Genomic DNA, 23,858 nt, shown 5'->3' with positions numbered 1-23,858 from the left:
TGTTGGATTGGTTTGAAAGCAGAGTTGAAGGCACATTTGGAAAAAAGTAAGGTCATGAAATAAGCTTGTTTGAGCGCTTCAAAGGTGGGTTGTTTTGCCCATGTCTCAACACCCATTGATCCATCGCTCCAAACAAGTGGACAAACCGGGTCCTCAGAAGTGGTTTGGGGTCACTTCTGACAACATTGTTTTAGCAGAGAGAATGCATATGCACCTCGGGCCCCATATGACGCACGCAGTAATGGGTTTACATATCGTCCACTGTCGGTCCCAAACAGATGACAAAAACCAACTCACATACCAAAGAAGTAGCATGGGGGGGGCAATTTATGGCTCACTATCGAACACAAGATCCCTTTAGCACGTCGACCGTTGGGATTGATCCGCTGCAAACGCAGACACAGATTCTCCATGGAAGGTTTCCCACACTCTCCCGCTTACCTCAGGTGTTTCCTGTCTAAATTCTCTTCTGAAACCTACATAAGAGCACTTTAATCTATCAATTACCTGTCTCAAAATCAGCCCCGATCAGCCATTAATGCATTTTCTCATTGACGAAAATATTAACCAGTTGTGCAGTTATTGAAAGAGCTGAAAGCCACAGCTTCCACGCGCTGTGGGCCCGAGCCCTCACCAGCCAGTATCACTGTCATTGCGGCGGCTTTAGGACTGTTTATGCCTCTCAGGCATCTCTGCATGTGTGTCAGAGGGCGAAGCCGTATCAAACCAGTCATCATTACAAGCTCATTCCACAACCCCAGGAGGGATTACACAACTGTCGGAGCGTAGTGGGTGTGGTAAAATGCTCCTCGGACACCCCCGCGGGCTCCAGGCTCACAGTGAGTAATGAGTCCGCCCGGCAGAGCCTCAGCACACACCCAGGGCCCGAGGAAATGTATGCGCTCGCCATGTCTGGTATGACAACTCCCGCCACCCCCTCCCCTTCGACTAGCCAGGAACTGAAACTCATATCTGTCGTTGATCCCCAACATTCCCTCCCACAAAACATATTATGATGGTTTTTCTGTGTGAGCTTTAATGGCTTATTTCCAGATTTCCAGTGGCATTTCATAGGTCTTCGAATAAATGCACTATTGTAAATATGGACACATGGGTAGTCTGTCTGGATGTCTCTACTTCCTGTCAGCCTTTTTTCTATTAGACATGCCCACACGCACACACATTCGAGACATAAATCAGCACAATTCCAACTGGAAAGATAACATTGATGCAAAGCACCCAGATGAGGAAGGAGCTGGTGTGTTTCGCAGCTGCTGCAGTGATATGGGAAAGACGCTGTTTGCTTAGAAAATGAAGGTGAATTAATTGTTGTAATTAATGTTCGCGGCCACGCTGAGCACATTAGTGTCAACTGGGGATCTCTGCAGAGCAGCCCTCCATTAGTGTGTGTTGCTGAGGTGCACAGTGTATTACCACTGTTCTGCTCTCTGTAGTCCTGACTGGAAAAAGTGAGGAGCCGGCGAGAAAGCACGCAGAGTCAGAGCTCTTCTTCATCTCCACTTTTTCTCCACCTCGCCTCCTGCCGCTTGGCTCCCTGGAAGGATTTGGTAATATCCCAGGCTTCCAAGTTGTGACGTGTGTCCTCGCTCTTATTCCCGATGCCGCTCTGCCCCTCCTTTAAGCGGCGTTTGGTGCTGTTTTTTTTTTTTTTTCATGGTGTCACCGCCGTGCCCGCTGCGGTTCCAGCCGTGACGGCGGTGAACCATTACCCGCTAATTACCGCACTTGGGATGAATCACGGAGGGCGAAGGAGAGCAGTCTGCTGCTATTTTTGGCCCCTTAGGAGATTTTCTCTGTGCGCCTACCCCTCGTCTTCCCTCTGATCTCTGGACCTCCTCAGCAGATGAAACAGGCAATTTTGAGGACGGCCCGGCCTTCTGGACCCGCTCCTCTCTTTGCTGGCCAGGTGTGAACAGCTGCTGCCTGTTTTGGTTCGTGACATCCACACAGCATCCATACAGGTGGCATTTGGCCTTTGAAGGCCCCTCGTAAGCAGGGGTCCTGTGAATTATGACAAATGTCACTATACTTCTGTTCCATGTCCAATGAATTAGTGAGAAACTTCAGACAGCCGATACCATCATATCCTTGTCATTTACATATGGTAATAACTCTGTAGTAACATTACAAAACACCATTTATATCAGTCCCAGTCCTCAAGGGCCTTAAGACAGCCATGGTTTTGGTCCTGCCAGGCAGAAAACGCTCTCACCAAGGAACGGGGGATCCCAGATGAAAGCTTTCTCTTCCTGGTAGGACAGAAATCACAGCTAAGTTTAAAACTAGATTTTTGAATGTTTAGTGATTTATTTCATAATATGTACTGAGATGATTTAACATTTATTTGATGCAGTTGCTCAATTTGTACATTTTTGGTAATAGACTGCCCCCCCACCAAAAGAGGAGCACCAAACAAAGTTAGCTGACCGATGTGATTTTGAGCTTCAACCATACGCTGCTCCATTATTCACCAAATTCATCTGCTGTTATGAAAATATCCACACTCCTTCCAGGAGCTGCTCGGTGGGAATTCTCCAGTTCTTGGAAGGAGAATACAAAAACATCCTTTGCGAGCGAGAGAGAGCGCGAGCGAGAGAGAGAGAGACAGAGAGAGAGAGAGAGAGAGACAGATTGCCCCCCTCTCTGTAAATGATGGAAATAAGAACATTCGTCTCATTCTCACAGAGACGCATTGGAAAAAATCTGCGCCCACGCTGTTTTTAGGTCACCGCAGCATGAGCCAAATTAGACTTTATGTGTCACTTTAAAATGACAAGTTAACAGCCATAATTTCACCCCTGACAGCATTAAAATAATCACTCATTTGCTCTGGCATCGGCAGTGTAGGTAGCAAAACAGCTGGCCGGTCATGTGCTCCCAGCCAGAACAATCTATCATTACCAGTGTAATAGGGGGAACTTTTTTTTTTCATCCTACAACTGGGAACAAAATTAGTGCTTCCACACAAAAGTGATCATCTTGCCAAAAGAGAGACCGCCAGAAATCCACTACTCTTTTCTCAGAGTTTGCAGGACTCATCGTTGGCTGAGTTAGCGCCGACCTCGACAAACACTGATTCTGCTGAGGTCAAAAGTCTCGCTATATTTTTAGCGTTCTAATAAGCACGTCAGGATGTTCCTCTTCGGTATGTTGGAGGCTACCTCCGTGGCTTTTTGAGCACAAAATACCCTCACGACCAAGCAAGGAAACATCCAGTAGGTAGTGCTACAAGCCACATTCAATTAAGCATTGTGTTGTGGCCAACATATTTACAATATAGGGTAGTAGCAACGCACAACAACACACAATGACACAAAGAGGGTTCCCTCTGGAGCCGGTGTAAAATATTATTTACAAAACATCCACAATCAAAATGGAGGCTATGCTTCATTCTACCAGTAGGGGTCCCAGTGGGCCACACATGACCTCCTGATGGTTGGTGGATGGTTAGGTGGTTTTGACCTTGAAGGTCACATCTTATCCAGGGATATAATATTTTAGTTTTTCGCTTTAGAGTTAACTTCTGTGTGAGAAGCTAGTCTTTGTTGTGTGGTCCCTTTTTTTTCACCGTGTGGTCCAGGGAATTGCGAACGCCCTGTACAGTTCTCCATTCTTCCCAGTCTACAGAACACGGGGCCTCCCACGGCAACGAAGACTCGTTTGAAGATGGGGTTTGTGGCTAGTTTCCACCCACAACGGCAAGCTGTGTCTGATTAGACCTGGAATCTAATTTGAGAAGGGGGCTAAAGACGGGTCCAGAGCATGCGGGGGTCTGTGGGGGTGCAGCCATCCTATCCCTGCGGGCCCACAGCTCAAGGGCTCGTGTGCTTGACTCTCTTCAAAAATAAATCTTATGTATCGGACGGGGACACGCAGAAGCCGAGATGAACGAGAGGCGCTTTACTCCCGACATCCTAACTCACATCCAAGGGAACGCGGCGTCTATGATGTTGGGGGGGTGAGCCCTCCAAGCTGTGGGGGTCCTCCTGGTCTCAGCAGCCGCGACGCTGGTCAACCTCTTGACCTACGTGATGTATTTCAGTGCAGTGTGTCGGCTTCCCGAGTGTGTTCTGGCTCCAGTCTGGGTCATGCATTGTCGGGAACACTGATGAAAAATGACAGGCCATTATTACACGCTGCCTCCCCCGCCGCCCCCACTGCCCCCCCCCCCCCCCCCCCCAGCTCAGACCTCAGCATCGATAAGACTGGAAACAGGTTCGATAACAGACCGCTGTTTGATGCAGCATATCGAATTACTTTTAACACAAAACTAATTTATCATCCACTCTGTGCTCAGTTGCACTTCCTCTCCGCCTCCCTCTGTCATCCAACTCCATCAGCTCTTTAATAGTCTTGAGTTTCTCAGCGGAGGTCGCTGTCGTGGTAATGTTCTGCAGGATAGGGAACAAAGTGGCGAGCGTGTAAAAGAAGCCCTGGTTCCTGAGGGAGGAGAGCAGGCAGCTGCACGCAGTGGGTGTGAAGGTTTAGATTACCTGCTTGCTGCCCGAGCACGACCGCAGTCGTCCCCGCCGCTCAGGACCACATGCGTAGCCGCCGCCCCGCCGGCTCGCTCCACGAAGACTCCAGAAAGGGAAAAAAAAGTAAATGAAAAAACAACAAAAACAAATGACATTCTCACGCACGCTGGGCCGACGAGCCGACACATCTCGAGTGTGCGCTGACCCGTATCTGCTCGACGCGGCTCCCGGGGTCGATGTCAAGAGGTGCGGTGGCTGTCAGTGACGGTTGACCCTGCACCGGTTCTCTGATATCTCCTGTCACACGTCACTGCCCGGGAAGCACTTTCCTTTCTCTGCACACTTCATCATTCTGTCTCACACAAGGCTCAAACCTCGGTTCATTGACCCGTGCATGTGTGTGTGTGTGTGTGTGTGTGTGTTCTCCATCTAATCTGTACCGAAGTCTGATTCTCTTCTAGTTCCCATAATCTGTACGTGCGGATAGATCCTGTTGAGACTCCCACATTCTCCTCCGTGATCAGAAACCGAAACCAATCCACACAGAGATTTATAAAATGGTAATAAATTTATTACAAACTGATAATCCTGAGATTATCCGGAGTCGTTAAAGCTTCAGTGACACCACATTTCATAGCATCGAGCACAAGGGAGCTACTGAGCGGTCTAGTTTGCTAAACCAGAGTCTGCAAAGTTTCTCGATCTTTTTCTGTTAACTTCATTTTTAACTAATAAAAAACACATTGTACAGCAGGGTTATAATAAATCAGCATGTTCAACAGGCGACGACCTCATTGAGGCACTGAAAACATTAGCGGTTCGGCACCGAAGTGAAATGATAGCGTTGTGTTGTTGCTACGGCTCCCAAATACTGTATTGTAGGTTTTAAAGTGAAAACTCTTCCGCTCTCACGACGCCTTCCTAAAGGAAAATTCTGTTTTGACATAAGGTGTAAATATTTATTAAGTTGGGATGTGCCCAATTTGGCCTAAGCTAAATCATAATATTTAACATGTTTCTACAATGACTAATGTTGGGTTTAATGTGCAGCTATGGCCATAATTGGTTGTAATTAAGGAGTGGAGCACAACAGAGATGGTATCTGTCCATATTGGTGTTCATATAGACCACATGTGCACATATGAATTACTTTATTTCTGGCTTCCATAATTTCCACCTTTGGAATTTCTCTTAAATGCTGTAAATAGTGCTGGAGCTAATATCTGGAAGTATTTAGATGTTGTTGTTTTTGCTCTGAAGACACTTTAATCTGCAAAGAGAGCTGCGGTTGACCACGGGGGGATAAATACAGTTCCTCATCAGTACACTAATTGCCTCCACAAAGCAAATATGAGTGAAAAAAAAAAGGAGTAAAGTGAAACATTGCGAGCCACCCCGGTGTAAATGCTAGCTGTCACACACGTAGCACATGTAGCATTCCCACTGCAGCAGCTGCGTCGCCCATTTTTGGTGCTGGATCTGCGTTTTACTGCGCCGTGATTTGTGTCTCTGCTGCGATCAGTCTTCCCTTTCAAGTTCCAGATGATTGTTTTTGGAACGCAGCTTCCTAACACGCCACGTTACATGAGGAAAGTGGCGGCAGGGCGCACTGACACACGCCCGGGAGTAAAAAACAGCTAATGTTAAAGTCGACCGCGCTCCAGTTTAGGGAACGCGGACTCGGGCCTGACATCCACTTGCTTGGGGTCACGGCGGCGGGTCAAGATGACGGCGCGCCTCGCGAGCACCTTCCTCTTTCTGCTCTGTTGTGTAAACAACTTGAAGTGTATTAGACTGGGGCTGCTTCCTGCAGCTCTGTGTGTGGCAATGCTGCGTACGTCAACTGATGAGACATAAAGTGAGTCTGTTTATGCAGTTATAAATACACGGACCGCGCACGGAGGCAGCCAAATAACCCAGGACTGTTTTGATTAAACTGTCAGAGCGCGGCGTGGAAAATCCTGCAGAAATTGATCATGACATGGAGTTGACAATGACATGAAAATAATTTTTGGAGAGGTTTCTTTGAGGACAGACGCCAGGGCTGAACGTCTGTTGCAACACCCCTCCCCCCTCCCTCCCTCCCTCCCTCCCCCCGCCTCCTGCAAATTGATTAATTCAAGAAGAGTTCTGCCGGACTAAAAGTGTGCTTTTTATTTTCCCCCTTCAATTGGTTGAAAGTTTATTAGATTTCCTTTTAATCCCATCTGCTTGGGAAAGATAGTTAAGAAAAAAAATAAAGCCGTCAGGCTGTGAGCAAAATCATTTGCTGTGTTTTAGACTTTAAGTTAGCAAACAAGCAAAAGTAAAGGCTGAGGTACCATTGTTAAAGCCCTGCACAACTATTATTTGCATTTATATTGATGTAAATGTACTTTGTCCCCCAAACAGCTTCTGTAGGTTCCCTGTTTTTGCTACCTGCCACCAAAAGTTACACCCAGAACCTTAAAAACTCGCCATTCTAATGATTTAACACTGGAATTAACGCTTTAACACAAAAATAAAGTTTTGAGGAAATGCAAAGAAAATGCAAAGAAAATGCAAAGCTCCAGCTGTGGATGGCGGCCACAGTTACATCCAGGCTTACGGCCGCTTATGGATTCGGCTTTGAACAAGAACAGTAACCATCGAATTGGTGTCTTTGATTCGGAGTCAGAGAGGCCTCAAAAACCCACTGAAGTGTCTCCCTGGAGAAACAAAGGCAAAACCCAAGAGAGAGAGGGAGAGCGCGAGCGCGGCGCCATGACCCGGAGGTCATTGGCAGTAGATAATCTGGTATGAGAACAACTCATCTGTCAGTAATGATGGGGCCTAACGCTGGAGAAGCAAAAGAAGGGCAGCCGGAGAAGAAAGAAAGAAACCTACTGAGAACTCCCCTATGTTTTTTTTGTCATCTGTGTGCCAAATTGGGGTGAAGGGGGTGGGGGGGAGGAACGTGAAAGAGAGAGCGCAGATGGACCACACCGGCTGACTGGTTGGACTAATGTGGACGTTTTCTCTCCGGGGTCAGATATTTACTCCTAATTAGCCGGAGGAATGCGACGCATGAGAGCGGAACAGATACGTTACCATTTTGGCCGGAATTTCCTCCCTCTCCGCGGCATGTGCTGCTTTAACCTGATTAGGTATGGCACTTATCAGGGAGATGAAAGCACTCCGGGGATCGGTGACGTATTGCCGGACACCCGTGCGCCGCTCTGCCCCCCCCTCCTTCCACAGAAACCCTCCCTCTGCTTGTTACTGGCTGCGATTTGTCACCACACCAGGAAAAGCGGGATAGAGTTTTACAGTAAATGTTCTGCTCTCGCTGTTGGAGCAAGGTCACGGGCAACTTTTATAGCCGCTCCATAAAATTATTTTTATTAGCAGGAACCTAAATTCAGATAAACAAGTTTTATGGGGATAGAGAGGCGCACGCTGTTGACAGGAAGTGAGACAATTCCAGTTGTATTTGCATGCAGGTGTTGGACTACAAACCTGGTAGAAATAAGTCGCAGCAGATTCTGCGGTTGAGACAGAGACGGCAGGGTTGACGGGGGTGCGGAAGGGTTTCAATTAAAGAGGATGCTAGTTAGCGTGATACACCTGTAACAATATGTCTGCTACGCTAACCCTTTAGCCAGGATGGGTTTGTCTTGTGTCTGTGGTCATCAGTGTTGATTGAAGGGGTTTGTGAGGAGGATTCAAGTTTAAATCGAAGGCCAAACGAGCAAACAGGAGTTTTGATGAAAGGAGAGGCGCAGGTGCTGGAGCGGAGGAGAAAATAACCTCTGCATCCCCGAGAATCAACGAGAGTTTTTCATTTTTCGGACATTTTCCTTGTGCAGCAGAGATGTGCATGTAGCCACGGTGTGTTTCAGGCCATCCTGCTCCTATATAAGCTGTGTTGCTTCCTGGTCTCAGTTGGGCTGCAGGGAGCTCACCTGTGCACGTTAGTATTCTGACACACCTGAGCAGCAGGGGATGAAACCCCCACCTCTAGAAAACCCTGTCTGGCCACTAGAGGTCAATGAGTAGCAGATTTTCCACACACAGCTGAGAGATTTATGTGTGTGTGTGTCCACGTTGCACAGGTAATCACTCCTGAGACCGGCTGACTTATCATTTCTGCTTGTGTCGTCATGGTAACCTGTCGTTGGGGCGCCAGAACAGAGGGATGGTGAAAAATGTCAAATGAGAAGCGAAGCTACACACTTTGTCCAGAACACAGAACCTCACACACATTCAGGCCCAAAACACCAATCAGACCAAGACTCTAAATGAGGGCGGGGCTAAAACAACAAGGCACAGGTGAGGAAAGGGGGGGGGGGGGGGGGCAGGCGGGTGAAAAGGAGACTGTGAGGACAATGTCACACACACACAAACACACACACACACACACACACACACACACACACACACACACACACACACACACACACACACACAGATTGCATGATTGCCACCTCACACTCTATTTATTACCCATTATCATCTATTGGAAGAGGATTTCACCGCCGCTGCCATGTGCTGGAGGAGCACCACGAGCGCCCCACCTCTGCACACATCTGTGCGCCTTCTGCGTGGGGCTCTGCCGTGAGTGGACGACGCAGAAGATACATGACACGCGCACACATGCAGCCACAGGTGGGGTGGACGCAACAACAAACCCTCCTTTTCTCTCCCCCTTTTCTTTTTTTTTTGGAACGAACAAACCCGAGTTGTTCCCAACACCGATCACGTGTCCTACATCTGCCGTGGGTGATGCGTGCGCGCCCGCCGGCGCCCATCCGTGTGTTTGGGCTTCTTAGTGACCTGGAGAGTTTGTGCGTAATGTGTGTCACAGGACGACAATGAGGTCATCCCGTCTAAATGTTCATCCTGTACCCCACACGCTGTCTGTTCCTGCTCCTTTTCTGGGGGGTGTCTCTCCTACGCTCTCCCTCACGTGCACGAGCACACGCACAGATGGTCTGTATGTCCTCAGGACCGTTACCGGAATGTGCGTTGCGTGTGGGAGCGCGGGGACGACCCGGGCCGGCTGCCTCCAGGTGTCACGGCTCACCTAAAGGACTTGATGAAGACCAAAGGCCCCAATCAGCGAGCCGTCGTGCGCGTGTGTGCGTGAGAAGGCTCGCACGTGCGTCAGGGCCTGACCACACACACACTCTTTGGTGGAACTGTTATCATTTGCACATTAGGCTGTTGAAAAGCGTCCAGAACCGCTGCGGCCGGTCTCATCCTCGCCTTGCCCTGATGTCTCCTTCCCTCCATCCCACACAAGAAGCTCCACATCTGGGGCCCTTCGCAGGCAGCAGCCGGGCTTATCTGCTGCCCGCGGGGCGGCGGGGAAGGGAGGACGGGGCGCGCAGGAGTCGGCGAGTCAGGGTGAATTTCATTTCAGGACAAATGTACGAGGACATACAGAAACCGTAGCATCTGGTTTTTATCTGCGTGCCCGGCCCACAAGCATCCCGGCTGAATTCGGGGCCACAATCCGGGATTGTTTTCTGGTCCGAACGCCCACAAAAACCCAAAGATCAACAAATTCGCCGATATTAAACAGACAAAGGCGACTGCTCATCTTTGGCTCGATGATTACAGGAAAAACAAAGTGTAATAATGGATCTCAGCAACGACCGAAGGGTCTATTGATCGAGCACGCAGCTAAAAAATGCTTAATTTTCTTTTTTCCCCTCAAGTTAAACCCGTGTTTGAGTTTAATAAACAACATGTTTGGTTTCCTTAGAGCAGCTTTTTCGCCTGGCAAACCGAGACCTTGTTTTGTTAATTGGGATTTAAGCTGTAATAAATATGTATATAATCATTCTCGCTGAGCCCGCGCACGCTGATCCAACAGCTCCTCGCTTATTACCGTTCTTTCTTGGCGTTTCAGCCGGGATCGTTGCAGGCAACACCTTCCTTCAGAACCAGCCTCTGATGTTGCGCTCTTCCATCAAACTGGGTATTTGCGTTCACCGGTCGGCCCTGGCAACAGCCGAGTGATAAACGCGTGGGCGGCATGGGCTCGCCTCCTCTGGGTGGTCAACTTTGTGAAAAAGTCCCATAAAGGTGTGTGTTTGAGAAGGATTTGGAGTTTGCAGGCGTTATCCTCACATTCCCACTGGCACCACAGCCGGAACGCAGCCGCTGTTCTGGCTGCAAGTGTCGGTTTGCCCGTATGGGGGCAGCTTATGGATCAAGTGAGCCACAGAGGAAGAATGAGGACAGCCAGCAAGCTCTCTGGCTTCTTGACCTCTTAGCATGAGAAGTCCTCTGAGTTCAAACTCCAGCGATTACAAGCTGAGCTGGTATTTAAGTGCCCCTCGCCGCCGCCGCCGCCTTCGCTCCATTCACCGCACACTCGTGTGAGCTGGGCGTGCATGCGTGACAATGGCTGACTTCAATATATGAGTATATACCACTTGAACCGGTGTGTGTGTGTGTGTGTGTAGGGGTTTAGCAGGAAGATGGGGTCAGGGGTGGCTTGGCGGGGTTCTGGAGCCAGTGGGCCTTCTCCATTGTTCAGGCAAGAGAAGCCAAGGGGGGGGAGTAGTATAGATGCCGAAGGTATTGCCTGCTTATGGTAGGGGGCAAGCAATAACTGTGTGTGTGTGTGTGTGTGTGTGTGTGTGTGTGTGTGTGTGTGTGTGTGTGTGTGTGTGTGTGTGTGTGTTCCTATATATGTGGACTTTTGCTCCAGGAGGAACCCACAGGGGCGGGAAAGAGAAAGTAATTACAGATGATGTTGGACCAAAGGGAGGAAATTGATTAAAGAAAATGGGTGACCAGGAAGTCGGTAGAGACCCCCTACCCCCCCCACGCCCCCACGCCCCCCTTCAATTAAAGCAAAATATCTCAGCATTCTGTGCCTTTGAGCTGCACATGGTGGAGCCGTGGCTGGGTGGTGGTGGTGGTGGTGATCTGTGTGTGTGTGTGTGTTGTGTGTGTGTGTGGTGTGTGTGTGTGTGTGTGTGTGTGTGTGTGTGTATGGGAAGGGGGAAGTTAAAGAGGTGATGCCGATGGATGGACATCCTTATTGGTCTCTACACACTACTGTATTTATTGCATGAATAAGGTCTGCTAGCAATCTGCACCCTGTCCAGCGAGACAGCTACCATGTGTAATAACCTATTTATAAGCTCATTTAAGTTTTTTATTACACACAATCATAGTTTTATCAGTTTATAAGTGAGAAGTTTCAAATTATTATCGTTGTTTTATCCTTCAAAGAGCAGAACCACATTTTACTAAGAAAAAGTGCACAAAATACGACTTAAAATATAATAAAGCAGGGTTTTTTTTAGGGGGTTGTTGTTATAAACATATTCTTCCAATTTGGAAACACATTCAATTACAGAATTGGCATTTTGGATATTTGGATTATCCTGATGAGATTTAGTAAAATGAACTCAATTAAAGTAGGAAAAACGGGGGGGGGGGGGGTTAAGTTCAGCCCGAACTGATTCCGACGTCCAAGTCGTCTCTCCTTTACTGGTGCTGCTCCGCTCCCCACTTGGCAAACGTGAATATACAGTATGAATAGTTTTACAGGGCCAAGGGAGAAATAACAGCCAGGGTGGTGGTGGTGCTGCAGAGTGGTGCTGGGGGGGGCAAAGAAAGAGAAAACAGGTTGTCAGTGTGGTTGAACAGCAAAATAGCCTTCTCTCCCTCGGGCTCAGCCTCCACAGATGTTTCATTCAGGCCCCCATGGCAGGGCCACTCTAAAAAGTGCTCCAGTCCTGACACAATTCAGCCCCTTTGTGTGCTGAGAGAAGCTCAGCCCACTGTTTACTGCCCCCCCCACCCCTTCTCGTGTTAGCAGGCGGAACAATTGGGGAGGGCCTTGCCCAGAGCTGGGGCGGTGTGGCAGGTCAACAGAATGGGCTGTGAATCCTGTGCCTTTGAATCCTCCAGGTGGGTGGTCCAACTCCCCCCCCCCCCCACACACACACACAATCTCTCTCTCCCACACACACATCCCACACATCCTCTCCTCTCCCAATTAGCTCATCCACCGAGCCCAACCTGGCGCTCTGGTGCCCGATGCGGAAGGAGATGGCCCGGAGGGGGGCGGGGGGCCCAGGCGGGGTTCTTTTTCAGGTTCACCGGGCCCCCGGTTCCGTGTCACCTTGAGCGTGACCCCTAACAGCTCCAGCCAGGTAGGACGGTCCCGCCGTGAAGCGCCTGGGCAGCAGTTAACACTAATCCTGCTGCTGATTACCACCGGCAAAATAAACAGTAATAAATGAACACACACGCACACACACACACACACACACACACACACCCATAGGGCAGCTAATGGCAACACACCATGAACACTCACAAAACTACCAACTACTGGCAGACAAACGCATGTTTTTGCTTCAAAATGCGTCTGAAAAATTCTAATAATTGAATCACTGAACTGCCAAAAGCAGCAAAACTGAATTCCCATGTTAAAACAGCCAGTAAATGTTTATTAAAACAGTCAAACGAAGATAGATAGATAGATAGATAGATAGATAGATAGATAGATAGATAGATAGATAGATAGATAGATATAGATAGATAGATAGATAGATAGATAGATAGATAGATAGATGCGAGCCTGGCGTCTTTCCCTTTTGTCAGAGCGCCATCTAGCGATCATAAGTTATAAATAAGATACGGCACGAGATTCTCAAGAACAAGAGCCATTATTGGGGTAGAAAACAAACAAACAAATAAATAAATTGGAGAAAGTGAAGAAAAAAAAAGCATAGCAGAATCAGTAGCAGGTGTGTGTGTGTGTGTGTGTGTGTGTGTGTGTGTGTGTGTGTGTGTGCGTGTGCGTGTGTGTGTGTGTGTCTGTGTGTGTGCGTGTGTGTGCGTGTGTGTGTGTGCGTGTGCGTGCGTGTGTGTGTGCGTGTGCGTGTGTTTGTGTCTGTGTGCGTGCGCGCGTGTGTGTGTGTGTCTGTGTGTGTGTGTGTCCGCTGTACAGTGAAGCAACAGCATTGTTTCCTCTTGCTGCGCTGGTTGAGTAACACTCTGCTGTCAGCCATCCTGCTCTGGGCTGTTGAGCTTCCCCTCGGTTCACTTCTGAGCCCGCAGCAGCCTGACGAGTCCAGGAAGAGGAAGCACCTTCAACGCCGCATCTTTTTGACTCCACACACCGTGAGGGGGACCATCATGCTGTCCGCCGGCCCTTCCTTCATCATCCTGGGTGAGACCCCCTCCCCCCGGTCCACCTGTTGTTTCCTCATTAGCTGTACCATTACTGGGAGTGATTCCTGTCTTGTGTCCTCAGGAGTTGTTGTGGCCTGGGCCACAGCAGATAATTCTATGGTTCTACTGCTGAACAGCTCCATGTCTGTCAACGTGACGGTAACACCGTTCCCCAGCAACGCCAACGGTACCTTCACCACCAGTAATGGGAACCGCAGCAGCACAACAGCACAAGGTGGGGAAATCACCTGCTTCTAGAAGCTACAGTTGCCCACAAAAAAGCCGAGTATGCATACATAAAGCAGCCGTGCGTCCAGTTTTACTTGGAAAGGTAGTTTTAATGTCTGCTTCGGTTATAATGCATTTCAGTGGGCTTTGGATACGCCTGAACCTGAACCAGCCTTCCCTGTTTCATTAGTTCTTTACGAGAACTTAAGTTTCCTGCAGGTAACGGTACGAGCGTCTCAACCACCGTGCAGCCCAAGTCCACGTTCACACCCAGCCACCCTCCTGCAACCACAACCTCCAACGGAGGAAACAGAGGAAGAGCCAAGACCAAGGCCCCAAGTGAGCGGAGAGCGACACTTCCTGCTGTTAAATCAGTAGAATCCTTTTTTTTCCCCAAGCATGTAAAAATAATGTAGTAATAAAACCATTTTGTGTCTCCTTTTTTTCAATCTTTTTTCAGAAGTCACTGCTCAGCCTGTTTCAGAGTTGGACGACGCCACTGGTGAGCAACGTTTCTGACGGGACTTTAGGGGTTCTGAGAGTTCTGCTTTAAGCTGCTCTGTGTTTTTCCCCTCAGGCATCATCATCCTGGTGGTGATCATCATTATAGCTCTGGGGTTTGGACTCGCCTGCTACTTTGCAAGAAAGAGAGGACGCGTAAGAGCTGCGTTTAGCTTAGCATACCACCATTTATTACCACAAAGCAGGAAATGTAATACTTCAGTATTACATTAGTGTTGTGTTTTAGACAGAAACTTATTTTTGACATTGGACACATTGGTCATTTGCTTGTTTGTAGCTGATACAAGATCAGAGCATTTTCCAAAATACCCTCATTTTGTCTGTTCCCAGCGCTACTCAGTTGATTTTAATTCCAGAGGAGATGATGCCAACATCCCTCTGAGCACCGTGGAACCTGAACTGACCGCTGATGCTGTCACTCAGAACGGTCAGTCAAGAACAAACCCAACAGATCAGGTTCTTCTGAGGATCTACAAGTGTCATCAAAGCTGATCCATGGCTATTTTCCAGGTCTAAAGACTTTTGAAAATGCAGACTTTTCTAACAAAGAAGCAGACGTTGAACCAACGGTGGAGCTGGAAGGTAAAAAAAAAAAAAAAGCAACCTGTGACATGTTTTATTTTTGAAACGCATCATTTTCCTTCCTGTTTCTCAAGTGACACCGCATAAACGAAGTGGAGCTGCGCCTGTCTTGCTTCACTCTGACCAAAGGTTTTAAAGATATTTGATTCAGGTCATGTCTGAACAGACTTGATCACTATTAATTTTATCAGCACAGATGAGCTTTAAGCTGATACATTAATTTATACATATATATATATATAGAGTTGTTGTTGTGAAACTCTGCAAAGGGGAAAATCTATTTTGAATTCTGAGAAATTTGTCTCTGCCGTGCAAAAAGCGTAAAGTTCCTTCATTTGAGATGAGGCGCGGGTACACCTGGCCTGCAGTACCAAGAATGACCACTTAACGGCAACAAAACGCAGTTTAAATTTTAAAGAGGATTTTTTTAAAGCTTTTTTATTATTGGCACAGAGGACAGGGGAATCACTGTAACTCCTGCAATGTCGGTGTTTTATACATCCATGAGATATATATTAGATGATATATTAGATTTAATCTGAGAGAATAGATGTTTGATTTCCTCTCAATTAGAAAATCTTCTGGTCAAATCTAAGCCGTCTGCTCTGTCCTGGATCCTGTGGCGCCGAAGAACGAGCGTCCAACGTGTCAGTGGTTCTCATTCCTGTAGTAGAAATGGGGGGGGGGGGGGGGGGGAGTTAGAAATAAATATTTATGAGTGGACAGAGCAGTGTGACCTTTAATCATTAGAAATAGGTTTGGTTTACCGACAGGATCAGTTTCCTTCTGAAACGAGCCTTTGACCCCAGAGCTCCACCTCAGACCTGGTTTCTGCCACTTGACGCCATCAGGACGCAATGACGAAAACTCCCTTTAATACTGCACTTTATCAAAACATCCACACTTCGGTCTGTGACAAAAGAATGCTACGCCCACGCTGGCGTCAAGAGTCACAGCATCTCTGACTGGAACGGCGCCCGAGGAGCCGCGTTCTGATCACCTTCCTCCGTCCTTCATCTGCGCTTTCCCTCCACCTAAGCCCGGCTTCAGATAATGACGGGGTCGGCCTACTTTCCCACAGCCTCCAACAGCTGCCTGTCAGTAGCTCATTAGGGACTAGTCACTAATCAGCTGCCTCATTACCAGCACGGTGGCCTCCTCGCACGTCTCCACCCAAAATGCCTCCGCTGACTTTCACAGAGGGTCAAATCCTCTTGAGGCATCGACAAGAGCAAAAGCTGTCGTGACATGAGGGTTAAAATAGCAAGACAGCCGTTAAAAGTGCTGAAATGTCTCGGGAACCATTCTGATACTAAGATGACCCAGCCGTGATGTTTTCAGATCGCAGTGTGTTATATTCACCTTTTGAGAAGCGTCCCTGTTGGTTTGGGTTCACAGCTGAGGCGGAAGGCGCCGCCGCTGATCCCAGTGCTGAGTCTGCGGCCCCAGACACGGCGAAGGACGAACCCAAAGCGGGCGTTGTTGAACGGACACCCTCCGTGCCTGCGGAGATGAGCGTGGATGAGAAAACTGATGACGAAGGCATCAACTCCAACAAGACCTCTGTGGAATCGCTGAGGGAGGCCAACGAGAACAACAGCAACAACGGCGGCCCGCGTTGGCAGAGAGGTCGGTGTGGAGGTCTGACCCGGGAAGGGGGGGGGGGGAGTGCACCACGCACGCTAGTGAGGGTTTCACTGTCATTCACAACAAGAAGACATATTCTAATAAAGCTAGTTCCCCTATAGCAGCAGTTTACCCAGTAGAGCTGTATTGGTTTGACCTTAATGCTAGTTGGGGTAGCATCTTTGCTTTAGGCAGATGGTGTTATTTTATTTTTTCTTGGTGTTGGTTTCAGACTTGAGAGCCTCTTCTGATTCTCCCTTTAGGTTTGTAGACTATAAATGAGCTGAGAGTGTCCAAAATCACCCCTTTTCCCTGTAAAGTGCACGATATCTACAGCACTCTGTCCAAATGAACAGAGACATCTATGCTAATGCTCTAAATGCATCCAATGATGCGCTGTAAAAGATTGAACACAGTATTGTGTAGGAGGAGGAGGAGTGTGTGATCTGGGACAGCTCGTCATGATTCATTGGCGGTTTCTTTGTGTTTTGAACAGATCTGTTCTGGGACGTCCCTCTCGGTGTGTCTGTGTGAAGAATGTTGCCTCTCTCCGCCTCTGATGATCTTCAGGAAGCCGGTAAGCCCAGAACGAACAAATGCTCGCCTGTTTCCGCTCCCAAGTGTTAATGAAGGGAAAAACCTGCGTCGCCTCCACTGACAGAGATTCCTTAAGCGAGTAGCAACAGGGAGCCTCTCAGTCTAATCATCACGTGCTCCAGGATGTGAGGTCCCCGCCTGCACCTGCACCTCTGCTTGGAAACACCGAAGGGCCGAGGCCTGCGGAATTCACGCTGTCCACCGCAGCCGATGATGGGCTCACGTCTGAAAAACTAGCTGCTTGCTGTTAGCGGTCACGGATCGTCTCCTGTCTCGGGAAAAGACCAGTTTCAGAAATCTAAAGCATCCCCTCATCAGCAATGGCTGTTTGCTCCTCTAGAAACCTCATTGTAGGAGCATTTTATATAGCTCACGGCAAAAGAAAAGATGTCGTAAAATGGTGAATTAGCACTCTGCATGTTTATAATGAAACTTTAGTAGCTTTATGGGGGGAAAAAACCCAACATCAATCAAAAAACCCAACAAAATACTGGTTTTTGACATCTGCTGCAGCTGTGAAATGTTTCACTTTTGGGCTGCAGCCGTGAGATTTTGTGGCTCTCAACTTCCAGGATGAGAAAAAGGGTGAAGACGGGAGTCCAGCCGTTACCATCTGGCCTGGGAAGTGATGAAGCGGCTGGAAACTGAAGTTTAAAAGGCTGCTCACCACTCTGCAGTTGTGGGCTGACAGGCCATAAACCAAACCTGCATAATTAGACCGAAGGCTTGGCCGTGTTATTTTCTAGTCAGGCCTCGGCTTTCATGTCTAATGGTTAATGTCGGAGGAAACAGTCCGCGCCTCCTGGGGTGGATATTTCACAGTCAGGAACAGATAATCCACAATTGACGGCGGAATGACGAGAATCAGCTTGTTTCTATGCAAAAGCACGAAGCTGCTGGTTCAGACTTGGGTCACCGAGACGACCGGGGGGGCCCAGAATGAGTTTTGTATCTATTTGTCCTATTTGTGGTCCCCTCTGCTGACGCTGCAGGTTTAAACACAGATTTGAGTGCAGCAGGCTGACTCAGTCAGTAATAGCAGGGAAGAGAAGCTTCCTACAGGCCAGGTTTGATGTGGTTTTGATGCCCGGGATGCTTATTACACCTGGGCACCTTTACGGGGTGGGGGGGGGCTGTCGGGAAACACAGGCGGACACTCCCTTTACGCCACAAACAGCTGGCGGAGGCGGGTTCGGTCTCTTCCTCTCTCAACTTCCTACCAGAAAATAAAAGTTTTGGGCAAGAATTTGAAAGCGTGCAATTAAAAGTCTGGTTTGGGAACGTCTGGCATTGGTGCGGAACGCCGCCTGAGTAGAACTACACACTGAAAACAACAGCCCCCCCCCGTCTCCTCACAACCTAGAAGACTTTTTCAAGGATGATCATTTATTTTACCAGTCATTCTTGGCGTTCTAACAACTGCTCCTGGAGTAAATAAATATGACTGTGGTTTATGACCTCTGACCTCCGAGGATTCCGCTCTTTAATGGTCTGTCAACGCAGGAGGGAACAGCTGAGAGGATGCGCCGATTGTTTGTGGAACCTCTTATGAGATGTTTTACACGGGGGACGAATGAGGTCGGAGAGCTTTCGAAAACCAACGGCGACCTTTTCCCAGTGATGTCATCACACACGGGAGCGATGCGTTCCTGTGTCCGCCTCTTTATAAAGACTTCCTGTGAAAAATCACATGGGTATGTGTCTTCTAAAAGTCCTTCCCAGAGGTCATAGGTCAGTCTAGACTAATTAAAGGGAACTCAGTGACTGCTGGAAAATAATGTGAGCTCAATGTCAGAGTCAAGGGACTCGCATTCTTACTGAGCCTTTGTGCAAGTTGCTGCAGAACTGGATGTGTAGCGGCTGTCTGGGAGTCTTTAACATTCATACGCTCTTATTTATCTGTTTTATATACAATAATACAACACTCAAGTTGAGTTTTGGCAATTTTCACTTCTCCCCCAATGCTCCAACGTCCATCCTTCTATTATGAAGGGATGTTGACGCGTATGCAAGGCCCTGACCTTTAGCATTAGCATTGACCCTAAAAGCTTTTATCGACCTAATTCAGCAGCAGCAAGAGCAAGAGCACCCGAGCAGAAGAAAACCAGTAAGAAAGTTTATAAGGTTATTTACAGAGAGTAAACAAGCAGAATTAGCACAAATGTGTCCATAAAACTGTAGGTGGGAACAGCAGGAAAGCCACTGATATGCTGAGGAAAATAGTCCGATACTTTTCAGAGGAAGATCTTGGCGCAATAATCAGGAGGTTACAATCACTGCGAGCAAATGAGCTTCCAGTTCTCCCATTAAGAGCTGAAACCTGTGAGGTCTGCAGCTGTAGGCTTGTTTCCTCCCCTGTTGGGTTGGGGGTGCTGTCATCAGGATGTCTGTAGACAGATGGACGTCCGTTCACCTGCTGGTGTCACCTCCAGCATCGGCTTCACGTTACTCCGGCGGCGGCAGGGTGGAAACCCGGCTTCATTACACCTCAGTCTCTCATCATTCCCAGTTTAACATTCTGGTGGAATCTCACATGTAGCTCAGCTGCAGCACGAGGTGCTAAACCGCAATATGGAGTTAGAAATGTGCAATAAAGAGAGGAACTAAACTGGACATGACACAACCGAGTCCACACACATTTCTATCTTTGTGGGGACTTTTGTCGACCATTACCCAAATCCCAAGCACATTACATCTGTCTGTCTTTCTGTGCCTCTGGGATGTTGTTCAGAAGATGCAAATCAACCCATCAGTTCCCTACTGAACTCTTTTGCGCCAAAGGCAGCAATAAACGTTACTAACAACATGTCATAATTTGGTGTAATTCCCATCATTCAGTGAAACCCGGGCAGTCCCTCAGAGGCTTTTATGGTTTTACCTGAAGAGTGTTTGCGTGTTTTGCTGTTTTTGGGGCGACTGAGAGGTATGAAGACGCCTGGACGGGATTCAGTCAGGTTTTTTTTTCCCCCTCGCTGCCAAAATCCCGCCTGGAATGCCCAATCCGTCAGCAGTCGGCTCTCAGATCCGTATCTGACCGTGCGAGCTCAGCGCCAGCGGCAGCAGCAGATCAATGTGAAGTCTCACCTGCAACAGGAGCCTCGCCGGTCACAGGTTTTAAACTCTGACTTCAGATTATCCTAAAAATCCGATATGGTGGAGCTCCGGAGAACAAAGGAGCAATTTGGCTGCGGAAAGGCCGTAAAGCTTTAAGTTTGTCTCTATTGACACAAATATTTGAAGCTTTCGCGGCGGCCCCGGGGGAAAACTCGGCCTTCTGCAGCCACTTTATTGTCGAGGCGTAAATCACAGCAGGTAGGATTATGTCAGTTATCCTGAGAACAGATGTTTCACTGTAGAAATCCTGGAAAAGGCCGCTCAGACTGGACCTGGCAGAAGGTCCAAGGGAGAAAAACAGCTGATTGGGAGACAGGCAACTGTGGGATGCATATTTTTCCAAACATCAGCCTAACCCGAACCCTGTGTCCTTTTGTTGATCTCTTTCAGACTCCTGCTACCGTGCGGAAAAGGGCACTTCCGTCCTTCAAGGTCGCCTCCATGTTGGATTGGATCGCATTGCAGCAGCTTTTAGAGTTTAAAGTCAGATGATCTCAAACTTTGTAGCGTATTACTGAGTTTTTTGTGTTTAAACGTTAAATGTAGCAGACATGCGTCCAAACCTGGACAGCCATCGGCAGATGTTCACTTTATTACAGATGTATTTAGAAAAATCCAAGTTTAAATGTTACCGGAGGCAAGTTACGGAGCAGTTGTTGCTGTTATTTTAGGTTGTTTTAATTTTAGGGGCTGTGAATGATCCTATTAAGCATTAGTGTTGGCTAATGTTATTTTTAAGTTACTTGTGACATGAGAAGATTACTGGCTGACTTTTAAAAAGGCAGTTATTACGTTACAGGAAGATAGAATGAGAATTGAAACATGACGAGGCATTTGGACGTCACCAAAATTACAAATCGTCCTGTTTTTACATGCAACTTATGCAACTTTATACTGGTTGCACTCTTGTGGTCAAGTGTGAAAATAGGACTCTTAACAGGACCATTAAAATGTAAATAATAGGACCAAATGTCAGACCAGTTAATATACCAGCAATTGGAGTTCTTGTATATGGTGTAATTGTTCATGTTAGTTAGTGTGTTTATGGATGCTGCATTGTGCTTTTTCCTGCCATTATGTTTAAAAAACTGCACTGATGTGTATTTTAACTGAATGTAATAAAGAACTTTTGTCTCAAATAGTAATAGTGAGTTCTGACTTCCTGACCAAGTCTAACGCGCCTTAAATCGACCTGTTCTCGTTGTTCGTACATTTAAACACATTCTTTTAAAGGTGCAAGCATGAGCAGTTTTACAGTGTAGAATCTTAAGTATTCTCTTAAAATGTTTCATTTTCTCTGTAGAATCCATTATATATAGACGCATATATTTATTTCCATCTATAGTGGCTTGTTGCCCAGCATTTGGGTCTGGTCCAGCTGCTATATCCAGTCTTTTTCCGCTGACTTCCGTTCATGGTGATATCGCTGGCCTGCATCACTCTGCCCACGGAGGGGTGGGGTGTGTGTGGGGGGGGTTAATCCACCATTAAGCAGATGAAATGTTGCACTGGGCCGGCGGTGCGTTGCTGACGGCAGGGCCGGATCTAAGATTTGTGCGCGCAGTCTGACCGCAGGCATGGACACCCAGCTCCGAATCACCCAAAACTCTTCCTCCACAGAACTGGATCCAAATGTCTCAGCGCTCTGGATCCTCTATTTATATGCTGCATATATTTACAACGGATCAGATGATGAGGATGCTAGCGCGTAAAAGAAAATGAGAAAAACGCGGCGTCGGAATCTGCTCCGGCTATTCTGAGGAGACGGGGAGTTTATCGGAGGTTAAACTCCTCTCTGGTGTCTGCATGTATCCAAACACTGAGCTTATTCACCCTAAATCCTTTACAAACGTTAATAATTCACCCAACGATCCCAAGGTGATACAAGGCTTTAAGGGGTGTGTCTGTCTACATATAAAAGAGGCCCAGCTTTCCATGCTCTTTTGCACTTTGCTCCCCTTTTAGGATTGGTGGGATTAATATATCTTGTAACAGCAGACCAACAAACACTCCACATTCAAGCCCAGAAACGTGACATGTTGCGTAAAACCAGCGAAAAGACGGCAAATTTTGATAATCCTGACTGGAGTACACAATAATAGATGAACGATAGCATTTGGAAATTAGAGGCAGAAGAATAAGAAGTTTGTGGAGTGACATTAAAACTGTTAAACCACAAAGGGAGCAAATCCCGTCTTTCTCGACCATCTATCACAAGGTCATTACGGTCAGCTGTCATCATCAGCTGCCCTCTGGAGGAGGAGTTGCTGCTGGAAGCAGGGCCTGGCTGTAACCCAAGCCTTCTCTGTTTATCTGTGACACTCATTAAAGCCATGTCGCTCCTTTAATGTCCAAATTGGACAGAGCCGAACTAATGGCTTAATGGACGCCGTCAATTCGGACAAGGAGTGACGCATTTAATGGTTGTTTTCCTTAGTAACTCCCTTTGACTCATGAGTTAATATTAGCGTCATGACTCTGATCTCTGTTTGATTCACAGACTTTATTTTTACCGTGCTCTCTTCATCTATTGGAAGAATGTGAGTAAAATCCACTAGTAACCTGGTATGAAAAGCCCGTGTTTGTTTCTATAGTTATACCTCACGTTGTGTGCCCCATTTTTATTCCTGGCCTGTCAAGTGAGTAAGGGGAGCTGTATTTAGGGGATGCAGTGAAAAGTGTGATACTGAATGCCTGGATGCATCTGGCATCTTTGCTATTTGACCCACACTTGGAGGAAGGTTGCCCAGTGTCCCTAAAGACATTATCTTGTCCAGTAAGCCGCAAGAGAGATTACAGGTCTGTTTAAAAGGGGAAAAAATTGCAGGATCAAATTTGACACCATCTAGTGGTTTTTTTTAACTTGAAGTCCTCTTTCAGCAACTTATTATTTGAAAAAAAAAGATCAGTAAATGAGTGTATATTATTAATAACTGTGAAAATGCTTCAGCAATGTGTGGGGATCACTTCATCGAGTGTCGGGCTCGACTCAAAAGATGATCCATAAAAGGCTACTAGGTATTTTTATCTTAACGCGACCTTGTGCGCCACACCGCGTACACATTCTCACATTCGCACCGTATCTAGCGAGACTGCAGGAAGGTGCAGTCGGAGTCAAACCTGTGAAATAAAATCCTCAAAACACTTTTCAATTGGACCCAAAAGGAAAAAAAATCATAATTGTAGGAAGTGAAGCAAATGAAGGAGGAAAACTCTGGTTTGAAAGTGTTTTGGGCTCTGCTGTACCTGTCCACCCAGCTGATGTCAGATTATTGCCCGTCTTTTGGCAGAATCAAATTATTATTATTCCCATTCATGTGACAGTTTTGAACATTTCGATTCGCAGCACAACAGTGTGAAATCAAATGTTGGAAATGTATAGTAAGTGACCAAATACAGCCAAAATGATTTTAAATGTTCTTAAATGTAGAGGGATTAAAATGTTGAGAGAGTTAAACAATGTCAGTTTATACCGAATTAACTTTGCTGCAGTGTATGGGGGACACCCCCCCCCCCCCCCCC

General features: G+C 47.4%; 1 protein-coding gene across 2 annotated transcripts; it reads left to right on the top strand.

The window, feature by feature from the left end:
• The first annotated feature begins 13,470 nt into the window (after positions 1–13,470).
• Positions 13,471–21,481, top strand: si:dkey-27h10.2 (uncharacterized). 2 transcript variants are annotated; one of them, XM_057036539.1, is made up of 10 exons: positions 13,471–13,665; positions 13,750–13,902; positions 14,115–14,234; positions 14,356–14,397; positions 14,473–14,552; positions 14,748–14,844; positions 14,928–14,999; positions 16,398–16,640; positions 17,122–17,202; positions 20,727–21,481. In XM_057036539.1, exons 1-9 carry the CDS (start codon positions 13,632–13,634, stop codon positions 17,157–17,159), a joined length of 879 nt encoding a protein of 292 aa, XP_056892519.1. In that variant the 5' UTR covers positions 13,471–13,631; the 3' UTR covers positions 17,160–17,202; positions 20,727–21,481. The 2 variants fall into 2 exon arrangements, with proteins under 2 accessions (XP_056892519.1, XP_056892520.1); XM_057036540.1 differs by having other exon boundaries at positions 13,477–13,665; positions 16,398–16,628.
• Positions 21,482–23,858: the final 2,377 nt, after the last annotated feature.

The sequence above is a fragment of the Takifugu flavidus genome, chromosome 6, assembly GCF_003711565.1.
Source record: "Takifugu flavidus isolate HTHZ2018 chromosome 6, ASM371156v2, whole genome shotgun sequence".
In the NCBI taxonomy this organism is placed as follows: domain Eukaryota; kingdom Metazoa; phylum Chordata; class Actinopteri; order Tetraodontiformes; family Tetraodontidae; genus Takifugu; species Takifugu flavidus.
This window is presented reverse-complemented; position numbering and strand designations above follow the sequence as displayed.